The sequence below is a fragment of the Phyllobates terribilis genome, unplaced genomic scaffold, assembly GCF_046119375.1.
Source record: "Phyllobates terribilis strain yellow unplaced genomic scaffold, ASM4611937v1 Scaffold_13__5_contigs__length_258822181, whole genome shotgun sequence".
In the NCBI taxonomy this organism is placed as follows: domain Eukaryota; kingdom Metazoa; phylum Chordata; class Amphibia; order Anura; family Dendrobatidae; genus Phyllobates; species Phyllobates terribilis.
The window spans coordinates 105,303,872-105,318,948 of record NW_027362773.1 but is presented as its reverse complement, the minus strand read 5'-3'; the positions used below and the strand labels follow the sequence as shown (position 1 = coordinate 105,318,948).

General features: G+C 46.9%; 1 protein-coding gene across 1 annotated transcript in view; it reads right to left on the bottom strand.

Annotated features, from left to right (window-relative positions):
• PACS1 (phosphofurin acidic cluster sorting protein 1) overlaps positions 1 to 15,077 on the bottom strand; it is a 52,354-nt gene that overhangs the window by 20,108 nt on the left and 17,169 nt on the right. The window contains exons 7-11 of the mRNA XM_073658378.1: positions 6,598 to 6,678; positions 4,437 to 4,496; positions 3,655 to 3,809; positions 3,472 to 3,565; positions 2,558 to 2,620 (exon numbers count right to left, since the gene is read on the bottom strand). Of these exons, the coding sequence (XP_073514479.1) occupies positions 2,558 to 2,620; positions 3,472 to 3,565; positions 3,655 to 3,809; positions 4,437 to 4,496; positions 6,598 to 6,678 (453 nt within the window). The remainder of the gene's footprint in view (positions 1 to 2,557; positions 2,621 to 3,471; positions 3,566 to 3,654; positions 3,810 to 4,436; positions 4,497 to 6,597; positions 6,679 to 15,077) is intronic.

Genomic DNA, 15,077 nt, shown 5'->3' with positions numbered 1-15,077 from the left:
CACCATCATGACATGTGAAGCACGTATAAGTCACCGGATGGCTGCCAGCTGTGTCATACAGCCAGAACTTGCCTGTAAATGCAGAATTGGCACTTCAAATATGAAGAGCCATTTCTGGGGCAGCTGAGGGCTGGTATTTTAAGCCTAGGAAGGGGCCATTAGGCCAACATGTTCCCTGGTTATTAATATCAGCTCACAGCTGTTTGGTTAGCCTTTACTGGCTAGAGTACAGGGGGACCCCAGAAAAAAATTGTTGTAGGGTCCCCCTATAAAATGTAACCGTCTAATCAGACAGTTGTGGGCTGATATTAATAGCCAGGCAAAGGGCCATGAATACTGGCCCCCTCAGAGGCTAATAACATCAGCCCTCAGCCGCCCCAGATATGGCACATCAATAGGATGCGCCAAATCTGGCAATTAGCCTCGCTCTTCCCACTTGCCCTAGTGCGGTGACAAGTGGGGGTAATAGGTTTGTGGTTAAGAATAATAATAATAATCTTTTAATTTATATAGCGCAAACATATTCTGCAGTGCTTTACAATTCAGACAATTTTTACAAATATTATCGGTACTATAGCCATTGGGGCTCACAATCTGCATTCCCTATCAGTATGTTTTTGGAGTGTGGGAGGAAACCAGAGAACATGGGGAGAACATACAAAACTCCTTGCAGATGTTGACCTTGGTGGGATTTGAACCCAGAACCCCAGCGCTGCAAGGCTGCAGTGCTAACCACTGCACCACCGTGCTGCCCGGGTTCATGTCAGCCTTGTATTGCCAGCTGACATGAAGCCCAGGTTACTAATTGGGGGCGTATTATAGGCGTCTCTCATTACTAACCCCATAGTAAAAGTTTGGAAATAAACACAAGGCATGAAAAAAATCCTTTATTTCATATAAAATTACACATGGTTTTAAACATTTATTTTAAAATAAAAAAGCAGTTATACTCACCTAAAGCCTAATCCCTGAAGCTATTGTCCCCTGTAAAAAACTGAAAATAAAAAACAACCGAAGTGATGAAATAATCCAGAGAGTCCCACGGCGATCGGATCATTTGTAAAACAGTCACATCAGCAGATGTGACTGTTCTACAAGACAGCAGACTGCACACTGACACAGGAGTGCAATCGCTCCTGTGTCAGTGTATAGCGGCTAAGCTGCCGTGAGAGAGGTCACAGGAGTTCATCAGCTGATGAGCCCCGGTGACCTCACTTATGGAGCTCTGGTGACCTCACTTATGGCACCACCGCTGAGAACAAATTTTCTCACGCAGTGGCGGTCCCGTAAGGGAGATCACTGGAGCTCATCAGCTGATGAACTCTTGTGACCTCTGTGACGGCAGCTCAGCGTTATACACTGCGGGAGCTATTACGCTCCTGTCAGTGTGTAGCTGAGTAGAACAGTCCCATCTGCTGATGGGACTGTTCTACAAATGATCCAATCACCGTGGGACACTGTGGATTACGGCGGACAGGTGAGGGATATGGTGTTTTTTTACTTTTTACAGGGGACAAGAGCTTCAGGGATTTGGTGTTAGGAGAGTATAATGTGTTTTTTATTTTTATTTCAATATTTATTTATTTAAACTTTTTTTTTGTTCTTTACTGTGAGCACAGGTGCAGGCTAATGACATCTCCCATCAGTGGAGCCTTCTCTCGCTGTTATCAGCGATAGAAGACATACTCCCATCAGCCTAGTAAACTCATCAGCCGAAAAACTGTGACCTGCGGTCAATTCTTTTTGCGGTTTTGACCCATTGACTTCAATTGAGTCAGTCAAATATGAACAGCAAATCCGCAAACATTTTTATACCTGCGTTTTTGCTGGGGATTTGACTGACTCAATTGAAGTCAATGGGTGAAAACCGCGGAAAACTTCACAAAGAACTGACATGCTGCAGATTTTAACGCAATGCAAATCCTCAAAGGAAAATTACTGATCATGTGCACAGCACTTCAGGATTCTCATTGACTTAGCTGGCACAAGGATTCCCTAGCGTTTTGTGAGCCAATTCCGAGTGGTAAGAATGCAGCAAAAACGCACAGTGTGCACAGTCTTACGGACCTTAACTTAAATGCATGTATTTGAGGTTAAGAATGATTTTTGCATTTAGGTTTCATTAAAAATATACCATAGTTTGCCTTCTACAGGCTCTTTGTTTCCCGACACATTCAACTTTGATGTGGTCTGTGGTCATAAATCAGCTGAAAGGAGCTCAGATAAAAGAAAAAAAAAAAAAAGATAAAGTGTTATAAATTCTCCCTTCTGACAGTCAGTATGAGCTTGCTGACAGATTCTCAGTTAGCTCATTGTGCAGCCAGCAATTCACAGAGCAACCCTAAAATTGCAAGAAAGATTTTTAGCCCCAAATACATGTATTTAAGTAAAAAAATAAGTGAAGCAAAAATATCCCTGAAAGGTGATCAACCCCTTTTTATCCCCAAGTGCTGAATTATTATTTTTCTGAATTCTAAAAGCTAAACATGAACATTTATTACGCTGTTAAATTCTATTATGCAGAATTTTTATGTAAAAACGGCTCAACCATCTCTACCTGACTTATCGTGTCCATCGAATCGTCCTGTCGGGGGATTTTGACATCGACTGAAAGATCTCCCTATGAAACAAAAAAACATTGGAAAAAAGAATGCAAAAACACAAGTTCATTCACTGAAATCTAAACGCACCCTTTCCAGGAATCATACGAATCTATACATACATCTAGAAGAGTTTGCAAAATTCTGAGCTCCTCAAACGGGTAAGAAAAAAAAAAAAAAGACTAAAAATGTGTTTAAAAGATGGACGCCACCATAACAGAAGCTAGACAGAGACGAAAGCGACTCTGCCTCGTTACAGTGAACGCTTCTGTAGTGGGGTTTCGTTTCAATCGTATTTTTGGGGGGGAAATTTAGACAGAGGCATCTAAGGGGTTAAACAGACATGGTGGGTGCAGTCACTGCTTATGGCCGATGCGACAGGGTGTCATCTTTAGTATACAGCTGACATCTGCTGCATTTTCGCCCCTAGGCAGGGCAGAAAAAAAGGGCATCGCTGGTTGTTAAAGGGTCATTCCAATCTCCAAGATCCTATCCCAATATGTAGTAGGTGTAATAAGAATATTAGCAAATACCTCCATTTAGAAATGTAGTATAGTTCTTCTGATTCGCTATGTCACTTACCCCATGTGCAGGGCATTGCAGTACGATACACTTTATTGATCCCGAGGGAAATTAAAATAGCTTAGGTATCCATGGTTACAACCTCTAGTTAGTAATTAGTGGTCGGAACCATGGATACCTAAGCTACTGCAATGCCCTGCACATGGGGTAAGTGACAGCGAATCAGAAGAACTATACATTTCTAATTGGATGCATTTGCTAATATTATTATTACTACACCTATGACATATTGGGATAGGATCTTGGAGATGGGAATACCCCTTCAACCTCTCTCCTGCCAGGTGCTCACCGGGCTGCTCATGTCTCGTCCTTGGCTTCCTTTGCTGTTCAGACTTCCGATTTCAGTCTGTGAACTGGACTGAGAAACTCCCTCGAAGAACGGTCTAAGAAAAAAACCGACAGTGGTGTCAATGGAAAGGACAAAATACCGAAACGCTAAGATCACAACAAGTGCAGGCGGCACGGCCCCTACCTAAGCTTTGGTTTAGGAGTGCTCAGGACGCTCTCGCTTTCCTCTAACTCTGGGCAGCTGTCACTTGGGTTGAACATTTCTAGACTGTCGTATAAATCGTCCAGATCTTCCTCCCGAATCTCATCCCGTGAGACGTGATCCAGGCTAAATCCGACCTTGAAAAGAAAAACGATCTTTAAATATGAGAGTTGATAAAACGTACACTCACGTAAGTCATCGAAAGACAGGAAACTTAATAGATTTTCCCACTGGGACGAGATATAGCAGGTAAATCACCCGGCATGGTCAGGGAACGGTATGTTATCACATGCAGTACAGAGTTTGCCCTGAAGTGCTGACGTCACGTCGACAGCGCTGCAGCCAATCACGGTGCTCAGCGGCTCTGCCCAACTTAATGGCACAGATTTGCTGGAGAGCTGTCAACGTGACTTCAGCAGTGCAGACAATAATAGACACCGGAAGCAGAGGCAGAGATTAAGCGCTGGACCTGGGGAGGGTGAGTAAAGGACATCTTATTTCTTTTTTGGGGGTAGTGGTTTTCCAAAACTGTAAACCCCTTTAATTTAGCGTTGAATAATATAAAATTACTACAAAACATGTGTCTATGGAATAGGAGTGAGACGTTCGGACGCGGGCATGCAGCTTGTCTGACTGCTCTTACGGTATTTCTTGGGTGTCATGGCTTCCACTTTTACAGGATCCTTAATGGATAAGGCAGGAGTTATGATCTGGTTGATGAATAGTAAAGATGTAAAAAAAAATAAATGACTCCCCGTTTTTACCTCCTCGGATACTTTGAATCTGTTCAGCAGCGACTTCAGCTTCTGTTTTATGTTTGGTTGCTGGAATAGAGAGTAAAGACGCGTGAACTTCTTAGCAAATTTTTTTTTTTTTTTTTTAATAAAAAGTGCATGTTATAATAATCTGAAAAATACAATAATGAAGTAACCTTCCCTACTGGACATGTAGATAGAGCGGAGGACGTCCAGCTGTCAGAATAAAAGAGAAATTCCTTCTGTGTCGTATCAAAATACACATGATAGAAAAACTAAAAAGGAAAAAAAAAAAGAGGGAAACCAACGCGTTTTGAGTGATTTTTGGACTTACCGTAAATCCCTTTCTTGTAGCCTTCATTAAGGGACACAGGAAACCGCGTGTGCTGTGTCTCCCAATGAAGCAAATGAGAACACTCAATTACTCATTGTTGTGACTGCCAAAGCACATTCACACGGGTAAGGCACAAACCAGGGGGACAAATACCTGAACATGACAGGTCCCAGTTCAGATTAGGAAAAGCCCTTCTCTCACCCTCACCGCAGGGGTTGGCACCCTAAGATAACGCAATGGCGCCCCCACTTGACGGCGTTTTACCCTGAATGTTCTTAGCAGCTTCTAGGATCGCTAGAATAGCAGTTCCCTAAGGAAAAAAGGAATCGCACACAAAACTACTGCAACCAACACAAACTACAGCAAAGTGAATGAATCCAACAGAGTCTATCACTAGCAGGAAACAAATAGGGGAAGGTATTGAAAAAGCTGCACCTGAAAGGTGATAGGACAACAAACAATACATAAAAAACAACTGTTACCCAAAATTGACAGAAACAAAGAAAACAGGACTAAAACACCGAAAGAAAAGGTGTCACGCAAGGTGTAGGAAAAACTAAGTGCACCACGAAGGGAAGGGGGAAAAGGGATCCCAGACTCTAGGGAAAGGGGGTAGTGGAGACCTTCTAGGCTGACCTTATATCACCCTGTCTCCCCTAGCGTCCCTATATTGGTTCCGCACCAATCGCCGCACAGGAATCTCGCCCTGTCTTTCCCTGACCCTTGGCCCTGGCTAGGGAAGGGAGGGGATGAGCGCTAGTCGATCCCCACTGACAACTAAAGACAACAAGGGGGAACAAACAAGGGAAGATAGCTTAGCTTTAGTCGACTTCAGAGAGATGAGCACACGTCCTCTTAGCACCAAAGAGGAAGAAGTAATGCACTTGCTCCAAGCCTTCACCAGGGGTTATGTGAGTATCACTGTCACCTCCCTCTAGAAAACAGCAGGTATTTATACACCCAGGCCAGGGTGTTAATTAGCCAGAGGAAGGTAGCCGCTGGGTCCTAGAGAGACAGCTTCTAAGAAGTTGTCTGTAATGCCTAACAAAGAGATCTCCAGCAACCAACTGCAGGGTGACTGTCTGACACACCTGTGACAAAAGGTGAACCTTTTGTGGCTCAGCTGAAAGAGACGCCGACCACAGAATCAAGGGTTCGAATCCAGAAGCATGACACTCGTGGTATATAGCCTTGTATACTTTTAGTAAAAAAGTTTGTTTTTTTACTCAAAACGAGTTGGTTTCACTTTGTTTCAATTTTTCTATCATATTTTTATATAAAAAGGAAGGGATTATCTTTTATCCTGAGTGCTGGACTGTTTCAGCTGTATCTACAAGAAATTGGCCCTGTCATTCTGCTGCGTGCACCAAGGATCATTAGGATTTAGTTTCCTATGTCAGAAGAAGCTATGGAGTGGTAGGCTGACCAACCTTTTTGCAATATTCCCTATTACTCTGTGAATTGCCTCCTTGACGGCAATCGTTTAATTATCGTGAAGTGTGACACCGCTGCTGTACCATCAGGCTGTTTCCCCTTCCTCCTGGTTACTCCTCACTCTTTCCCAACATGAATCCTCAGTCCCAGACTCTGGGGTTACTACTCCTGCACACAGTCACGTGCCTGACGCACATTGATGTGGGCATGGGTGACCACCTTTCCTAGAGATCGGAGCAGATGTATTGGGTAGTTGACCTCTGGTCGGGTGGAAAGTCTATTAGAAACCTTGTGAAGGTCCTCAGGAAAAGTGTCGCTGTGCCCATCGGTAACCACTTATCTAACTACGGTCACCGTAACCCACAGGAAAGTAACCATAAAGCAAAGTAGACTTATTCTTACTCTAGTGATGGCGGACGAGGCTTGGATTTTTCTGCGCGACTTCTTCACCTTTCGCACTTCTTCGTCCTCAAAATAAAAATCCTACAAGAAATCCAATAGTATCACATTAAGATTTCCTAGGAATATATGCAATCCACACCAGTTAAGCTTCTGTACATGTATCCTCTGTTCCAGAGATCTCTGCGACTTTAAAGAGGTATTTCCATCTCCAAGATCCTATCCCAATATGTAGTAGGTATAATAATAATATTAGCAAATACCTCCAATTAGAAATGTAATATAGTTCTTCTGATTAGCTAGGTCTCTTTCCTCATGTTCAAGACATTGCAGTAACTCAGGCATCTATGGTTACGACCACTCATATAGTGACAAGTTAGTAAGAAAGTTGCTACTGGTTGTAACCATCCATACCCAAGCTATTACAATGCCCTGCACATGAGGAAAGAGATATAGCCAATGAGAAGAACTATACTACATTTCTAATTGGAGGTATTTACGAATATTATTATTACTACACCTACTACATGTTGTGATAGGATCTTTGAGATGGGAATACCCACTTGACCCTTTCCTGATCTAGGATGTTCCAGTATGTCCTATGTGGGGTAGGGCTGAGGACAGATGCCGATTATATTATACAGCCGGCACCTACCTCTAACAGCAGTAACCAGAAGTCGCAAGGTACCACCATCTTGGTGCGCTTATGAGATCATTAATTATTACAGTATGTAGTAGAAGCGATCGAAACGATTGGTATAATTAAAAAAAATAAATAAATCCGATCAAGATATATAAAATTAACCCCATACAATAAACAAAAATAAACCTAAATGACAGAACTGTTGTTTTTAAGACATCACACCTCACATAAAAAGGTATAAAAAGCAACTAAAATAGTATGAGCCAAAACAAGTCTTCAAACAGCCCTGTAGATTGAAAAATGGCAACTCAAAAGGAATTTTTTTTGTTTTGTTTTTCTTTACAAGCTTCAAAATTGTTTTTTAGCCATAAAAAGGAGATTTTTGTGTACTCACCGTAAAATCTCTTTCTCTTAGCCTCTAATTGGGGGACACAGGACCATGGGTGTTATGCTGCTGTCCACTAGGAGGCGACACTATGCTTAATCTGAAAAAGATTAACTGTGGCTCCTCCTCTGCAGTATACACCCCTGGACGGCGTCAGCCATCTTCAGTTTTGTGCAAAAGCAATAGGAGGAAAGTAACATGGATAACATAACCATGCCTATAAGAAGGCAACTATGTACGAGCTCAAGAAAAAACAATATGAGAACTCAACATAACAAAGGCCCGGAACGGGCAACAGGGTGGGAGCTGTGTCCCCCAATTAGAGGCTAAGAGAAAGAGATTTTTACGGTGAGTACACAAAAATCTCCTTTACTCTGTCGCCTCATTGGGGGACACAGGACCATGGGACGTCCCAAAGCAGTCCCTGTGTGGGAAGCAATGGACGAATATTGTGTAGACAGGCCCCTATAATTGGGGCACTGCCGCCTGCAGGATACGTCTACCCAGGCTCGCGTCTGCTGAGGATTGAGTATGAACCCTGTAGTGTTTGGTAAACGTGTGTAGGCTAGTCCAGGTGGCTGCCTTACACACTTGATGCGCTGAGGTCTGGTGCCGAATGGCCCAGGAGGCCCCTACCGCACGTGTAGAGTGTGCCGTAATGCCTGCTGGAAGAGGAGAATTTTTGAGGCAGCAGGCCTCTTGTATGGTGGATTTGATCCACCTGGCAAGGGTATCTTTGGAAGCTGGTAGACCCTTGAGGCCGCCTTCCAGAAGAAGGAAAAGAGAATCAGACTTCCGGAAGGGCGCAGTCCTAGACACATAGATACGTAATGCCCTGACAAGGTCAAGAAAATGCAGAGCCTTCTCCACTCTATGAACCGTGACCGGACAAAGGGATGGCAGCGAAATTTCCTCATTGAGGTGGAAGTTGGACACAACCTTCGGAAGGAAGGATGGAACCGTATGGAGGACTACCTTGTCGTGGTAAAAAGCCAGGAAGGGTTGTCTGCAGGAGAGTGCTGTGAGTTCAGACTCTCTGCGTAGCGAGGTGATTGCCACTAGAAAAACCACTTTCTGGGATAGAAGGCGGAGTGGGACTTCCCTAAGGGGTTCAAAAGGTGTTTCCTGCAATGCTGTCAGCAATAGGTTGAGATCCCACGTTTCTAGTGGTCGTCTGTAGGGGGGAACCAATCGGGAAACCCCCTAAAGAAATGTCCTTACTTGCAGCTTGTTAGCAACGCGCGTCTGAAAAAGCACTGAGAGAGCTGACACCTGGCTCTTAAGAGAGCCCAGAGACAGTCTAGCCTCCAGACCCGATTGGAGAAAACCAAGTACCCTGGGGAGGGAATAAGGGAATGGGGTCTGGCCACGAGATTCGCACCAGGTAAAGAAAGCCTTTCCAGGTACGGTAATAAATCTTTGCAGAGGTTGGCTTCCATGCTCTGATCATGGTTCCAATGACGTCAGGCGAGAATCCTGACTGGGTTAAAACCCAGGTCTCAATGGCCATGCCGTCAAATTGAGGGCCCCCGAGTTCTGGTGGTAGAACGGGCTGTGTGACAGAAGATCCGGGCGGTCAGTAAGACGCCAGGGGACATCTGCTGTGAGCTGCACGATGTCGGCGTACCACGTACGTCTGGGCCAGTCTGGTGCGATTAGGATGGTTGGAACTCCCTCTTGCTTGATTTTTCTCAGCACTCTGGATATCAGGGGGAGAGGTGGAAAAATGTACAGGAGCTGGAACTGAGTCCAGTCCTGAACCAGGGCGTCCGCTCCCAGCGCCCGCGGGTCATGTGTTCTGGCCATGAAGTTGGAGACCTTGGCATTGAAGTGGGATGCCATTAGGTCCACGTTCGGAGTCCCCCAGCGATGGCAGATCTGGCGAAAAACTTCGGGATGGAGAGACTACTCCCCCGAGTCCATTCCCTGCCGGCCGAGGAAGTCTGCTTCCCAGTTGTCCACACCCGGAATGTGGACTGCCGAGAGAACTGAACCTGTGTCTTCCGCCCAGTGGAGAATGTGTGTCACTTCTTGCATCACCTGGGCACTGCGGGTCCCCCCTTGGTGATTTACATATGCCACAGCCGTGGCATTGTCCGACTGTACTCTGATGTGAGAGGCTGCCAGTAAGTGATGGAAGGCTCTCAACGCCAGGAGAATGGCACGAATTTCCAAGATGTTGATGGGCATGGTCGCTTCAGCTGGGGACCACTTGCCCTGTGCTCTGTGGTGTAGGTGTACTGAACCCCAACCCGTCAGGCTCGCGTCGGTGGTCAAAACCTTCCATTGACCCGTTAGAAAAGATTTCCCCTTTGTTAGGGAGGTTTGCTTGAGCCACCAGTGCAGGGACCTCCTGGTTGACTGGAACTGCCAAGGACTCTCATGGCAAACCGGAGAGAACGAGGGGGTTTGCGAAGTAGGGTGCGGACTCCTAAATGGAGAGGCCGTGCCTTGTTCGTGGGAAGGAGTACTAGACCTTTGAGGGTGTTGAATAACATTCCCAGGAAGGTCAGAGACTGACTCGGGGTTGGTGATTACTTTTGTAGGTTGACTAACCAGCCCAGGCGACTCAGAATGTCGATTGTGATTGAGACGCTGAGTTCGCAGTCCTTGAAGGTGGAAGCCTTGATGAGGAGATCGTCCAGATATGGAACGACTACTATGCCTCTGGAATGCAGGACGTCCATGGCGACTGCCATGACATTGGTAAACACTCTGGGAGCCGTGGCGAGTCCGAACGGGAGAGCCACGAACTGGTAGTGTGCCTGGTCGATTGCAAACCTGAGAAATCCCTGAAGGGCAGGAGCAATTGGTATATGCAGGTATGCGTCTTGAATGTCTATGGAGGCGAGAAATTCTCCTTTCTCCATGGACGCAATGATGGACCGAAGGGACTCCATGCGAAAATGACGTACCCGCACATATTTGTTGAGCTGTTTTAGGTCCAGTATGGGCCGTACGCTGCCTCCTTTTTTGGGGACTACGAATAAATGTGAGTAGAACCCTTAGAAGCGCTCGGCCGTGGGGACCGGTACTATGACTCCTGCTTGAAGAAGCGAGGAGACCGCGTGGTGGAAGGCCAGAGCCTTGTCTGGCGGTTTTGGGGGAACAGACAGAAAGAATCTGTTTGGCGGGTTGAAAGTGAACTCTATCTTGTATCCTGAAGACACCAGTTCCCTGACCCACCTGTCTTCTGTAATAGGTAGCCAGACTTGGTGAAAGAGCGAAAGACGGCCGCCTACAGATGGGGTGTCTTCCGGAGTCCGTGAGTCATGATGAGGAGGAAATGCAAGATTTTCCTCCTTTAAATTTTGACTGGCCTGCCCTTGATTGCCAGGTCTTGTTCGACTTTTGCGTCGACCGCGAGTTGTCCCTGCGTGGAGCGCGTTTGTTATTTTGTGCTAGTCGCGAGACGGACCAGCCGGAAGAGTTCCGAAAGGATCGGAATCGTGCTTGATTGCGCTTTTTGCAAGTGTGTTTGGGCTTCAGTTGGGGGAGAGAGGTACTCTTACCCCCGGTGGCGTTGGATATCATTGTGTCCAACTGTTCACCGAAAAGCCGACCACTGAGATATGGGAGGTGTGTGAGGGACTTCTTTGAGGCAGCATCTGCCTTCGATTCCCGCAGCCAGAGGATACGCCGAATCGTGATGGCGTTTGATGCTATCCCTGCTGCACCCATTGCAGAATCCAGAGCTGCATGGAGCATGTAATCTGCCACAACTGCTATTTGGGCCGCTTGGTCCGACCGTTCCGGGGTAGATGTTTGTAGGCCAGTTTGAAAATTTTGGGCCCAGGCCAAGATGGCCTTGGCAACCCAAACTGAGGCGAACGCGGGAGCCAGGGAGGCCCCTGCGGCCTCGAAAATTGAACGAGCCATGCGTTCCACCTGCCAGTCTGCTGTGTCCCTGAGGGTCGAGCTATCTGGCAGTGAAAGGAGTGTCTGGGCCGCTAGTCTGGAGACTGGGGGATCCACTTCAGGTGGATCTGTCCACTGTTTGGTGATCTCCTGTGGAAAGGGGTACCGAGCCTCCAGATATTTGTGATTAGTAAACTTTTTCTCAGGTTGTGAGAACTGCTTTTTAAGGATCGACTTAAACTCTGGGTGGTCAAAGAAGACCTTAGGCGGTTTCAGGACTCCTTCAAAAGGAAATCTTATGTCCTGGTGTCTCCAGGGGTGGATCGGAGATGTCCAGCACCCGATGGATAGATGAGATTAGATCATCAACTAGCACTGTATTGCCAGGGGGGATAGGGATTAGGGACCCTTCGGTTTCCTTGTCTGAGTCAGAATCACAGATGTCATCCAAATCTTGTGTATCACTAAGGCGTCTCCTGCTGGGAGAACCGGAGCGGAGGCCTTCTCTGGTCAGGGATGGCTGTGGGGATCTGCATTTTCTGTCCCTGTCAGGGGACGGTCTAGATGAGCTGGGAGTACGGTGTCTCTCACTGGAAGGGGACGACCGTGTGGTATGGGATGACGCAGATGAACGTGACCTGTGGGTCCGTTTGCGTCCTGACCTAGACGTGGATGTGCCCGTGCCATCATGTCCCCGAGTGGAACGCTCCCTTTGCTGAGTAGTGTTCATAGCCGAGGCATGACTCTGCAGAGCCTGAAGCAATGTGGATGTGAGGTTATCTATAGACTGCGTCATAGATTGCGACATCTGAGTGACCCATTCCGGTGTGGTATTAGGCACCGAAGTATTGGCAAGGGCTTCATGGGGCTCTGGCACAGGAGTCTGCATGCAGTCCTGGCAATGTGGATACGTGCTGCCACTGGGGAGAGTATTACTGCATGCTGTACAGAGTGCATAATAGCAGTCCTGCCTGGTTCTCTTGGACCTTGAGCCCGGCATAGTATACAGGGGTGGCTAGGCAGAGGGGGCCAGCAATGCAGAGAAGCTTATAGGATTCAGAGCCGAGTGAGAGACTCCAGGTGTGATCTTACCCCACCAGTGTGCCTCTTAAGTCTAGCGCCGCAGATCCACAATCCTGTGCCCCCCGGAGACTGGCAGGCCTGGTCTGTATGTGCCGACCAGTAGCTGCAGGGTTAATGTTCCTGTAGCAGAAAATGGCCGCCGGAGTGTGAGGAAGAAGGTGGGCGGAGCTGAAAAGGGCGGCAGTACTGCGGAAAAACGCGCCCTTTCAGCTTGGCTCCGCCCCTTCTATGACACTGTAGAGTGTCATATTCGTCATCCGGGGGGCGGGCCAGAGGGCGGAAGCTTCGGCTAGGCCGGAGCCGCGGCGTAAATTTATAGTCGATGCCCAAAAGGGCTCCAGGCCGGCGCGGAAGTTCGGGGGGGTGCCGGATCTGAACCGGACCCCCCCGGTTTTAACGGCAGTAATGGTGGTGGGGGTATTAGTGTAAGGGGGGCCCTTGAAGGGTCCCCCTGAGGCACCATAGCGCTGGTGCCAGCAAAGAGACAGGGCTGGGAAGGCCTGTATCCAAGTATGCCATGACTGCCTTGCATTCTCCCCCGGCCCCAACAGTAGTCCGCAGCAGGGCTGAGATTCCTGGACTCGGTGCAGAGTGTCAGCGACTGGAAGCTGCGGATGCCTGCACAGGCCCTACCTGAGGCGTCTCAACCTAATACACCCCAGAGGGGGATTAGGGTGGGTGCTGCTGTCACCATCAGGGGGCTGTTATCCTCGCCTCGACCTCAACCCAGAGACCAAAAGGAATTGGGGAAGGAGGGGTGTCTCGACTTCGAACCAGCACCCGAGGGGCTGGGGAAGGAGCGACATGGTAAGTAGACATCTCAACTTCAACTGTGCACCCCATAAAAGGGGGCAGAGGAAGGAGCCATGCCGGGAGTCTCGCAGGAGACCCACTTATCTTCATCTGTAAATCTGTTGGAAAAAAATTGGAGTAAAAAAATCTTTAGGTGTGCCTCCTATGCGACACTAAGCAAAAACTGGAGAAGGCTGACTCCGTCCAGGGGTGTATACTGCAGAGGAGGAGCCACAGTTAATCTTTTTCAGATTAAGCATAGTGTTGCCTCCTAGTGGACAGCAGCATAACACCCATAGTCCTCTGTCCCCCAATGAGGCGACAGAGTAAAATTGTATATAATTATCTGTATCTCTATATAATATTAAAACATATTATATATTAACACACTATATATATAGTGGGGAAATGAGTATTTGATCCCTTGCTGTGTTTGTAAGTTTGCCCACTGACAAAGACATGAACAGTCTATAATTTTAAGGGTAGGTTAATTTTAACATTGAGAGATAGAATATCCCCCCCAAAAAAATCAAGAAAATCACATTGTATAAATTAGATACATTTATTAGCATTTTGCAGCGAGAAATAAGTATTTGATCCCCTACAAACCATTATGAGTTCTGGCTCCTACAGACCAGTTAGACGCTCCTAATCAACTCGTTACCTGCATTAAAGACAGCTGTCTTACATAGTCACCTGTATAAAAGACTCCTGTCCACAGACCCAATTAATCAATCAGACTCTAACCTCTACAACATGGGCAAGACCAAAGAGCTTTCTAAGGATGCCAGGGACAAGATCATAGACCTGCACAAAGCTGGAATGGGCTACAAAACCATAAGTAAGACGACGGGTGAGAAGAAGACAACTGTTGGTGCAATAGTAAGAAAATGGAAGAAATACAAAATGACAGTCAATCGACATTGATCTGGGGCACCATGCAAAATCTCACCTCATGGGGTGGAACATGTTAATGATCTCAAAGCAGCTGGGACCACAGTCACCAAGAAAACCATTGGTAACACATTACGCCTTAAAGGTTTAAAATCCTGCAGTGCCCGCAAAGGTCCCCCTGCTCAAGACGGCACATGTGCAGGCCCGTCTGAAGTTTGCCAATGAACACCTGGATGATTCTGTGAGTTATTAGGTGCTGTGGTCAGATGAGACAAAAATTGAGCTGTTTGGCATTAACTCAATTCACCGTGTTTGGAGGAAGAAGAAGGAGGAGTAGAACCCTAAGAACATGGTCCCAACCGTGAAGCATGGTGGGAGAAACATTATACTTTGGGGGTGCTTTTCAGCAAAGGGGACATGATGACTGCACCGAACTGAAGGGAAGATGGATGGGGTCATGTATTGCGACATTTTGGCCAACAATCTCCTTCCCTCATTAAGAGCATTGAAGATGGGTCGTGGCTGGGTCTTCCAGCAAGACAATGACCCAAAACATACAGCCAAGGCAACAAAGGAGTGGCTCAAAAAGAAGCACATTAAGGTCATGGAGTGGCCTAGCCAGTCTCCAGACCTTAATCCCATAGAAAACTTATGGAGGGAGTTGAAGCTCCGAGTTGCCAAGCGACAGCCTCAAAATCTGAATGATTTAGAGATGATCTGCAATGAGGAGTGGACCAAAATTCCTCCTGACATGTGCGCAACCCTCATCATCAACTACAAAAAACGTCTGACTGCTGTGCTTGCCAAAAAGTGTTTTGCCACCAAGTA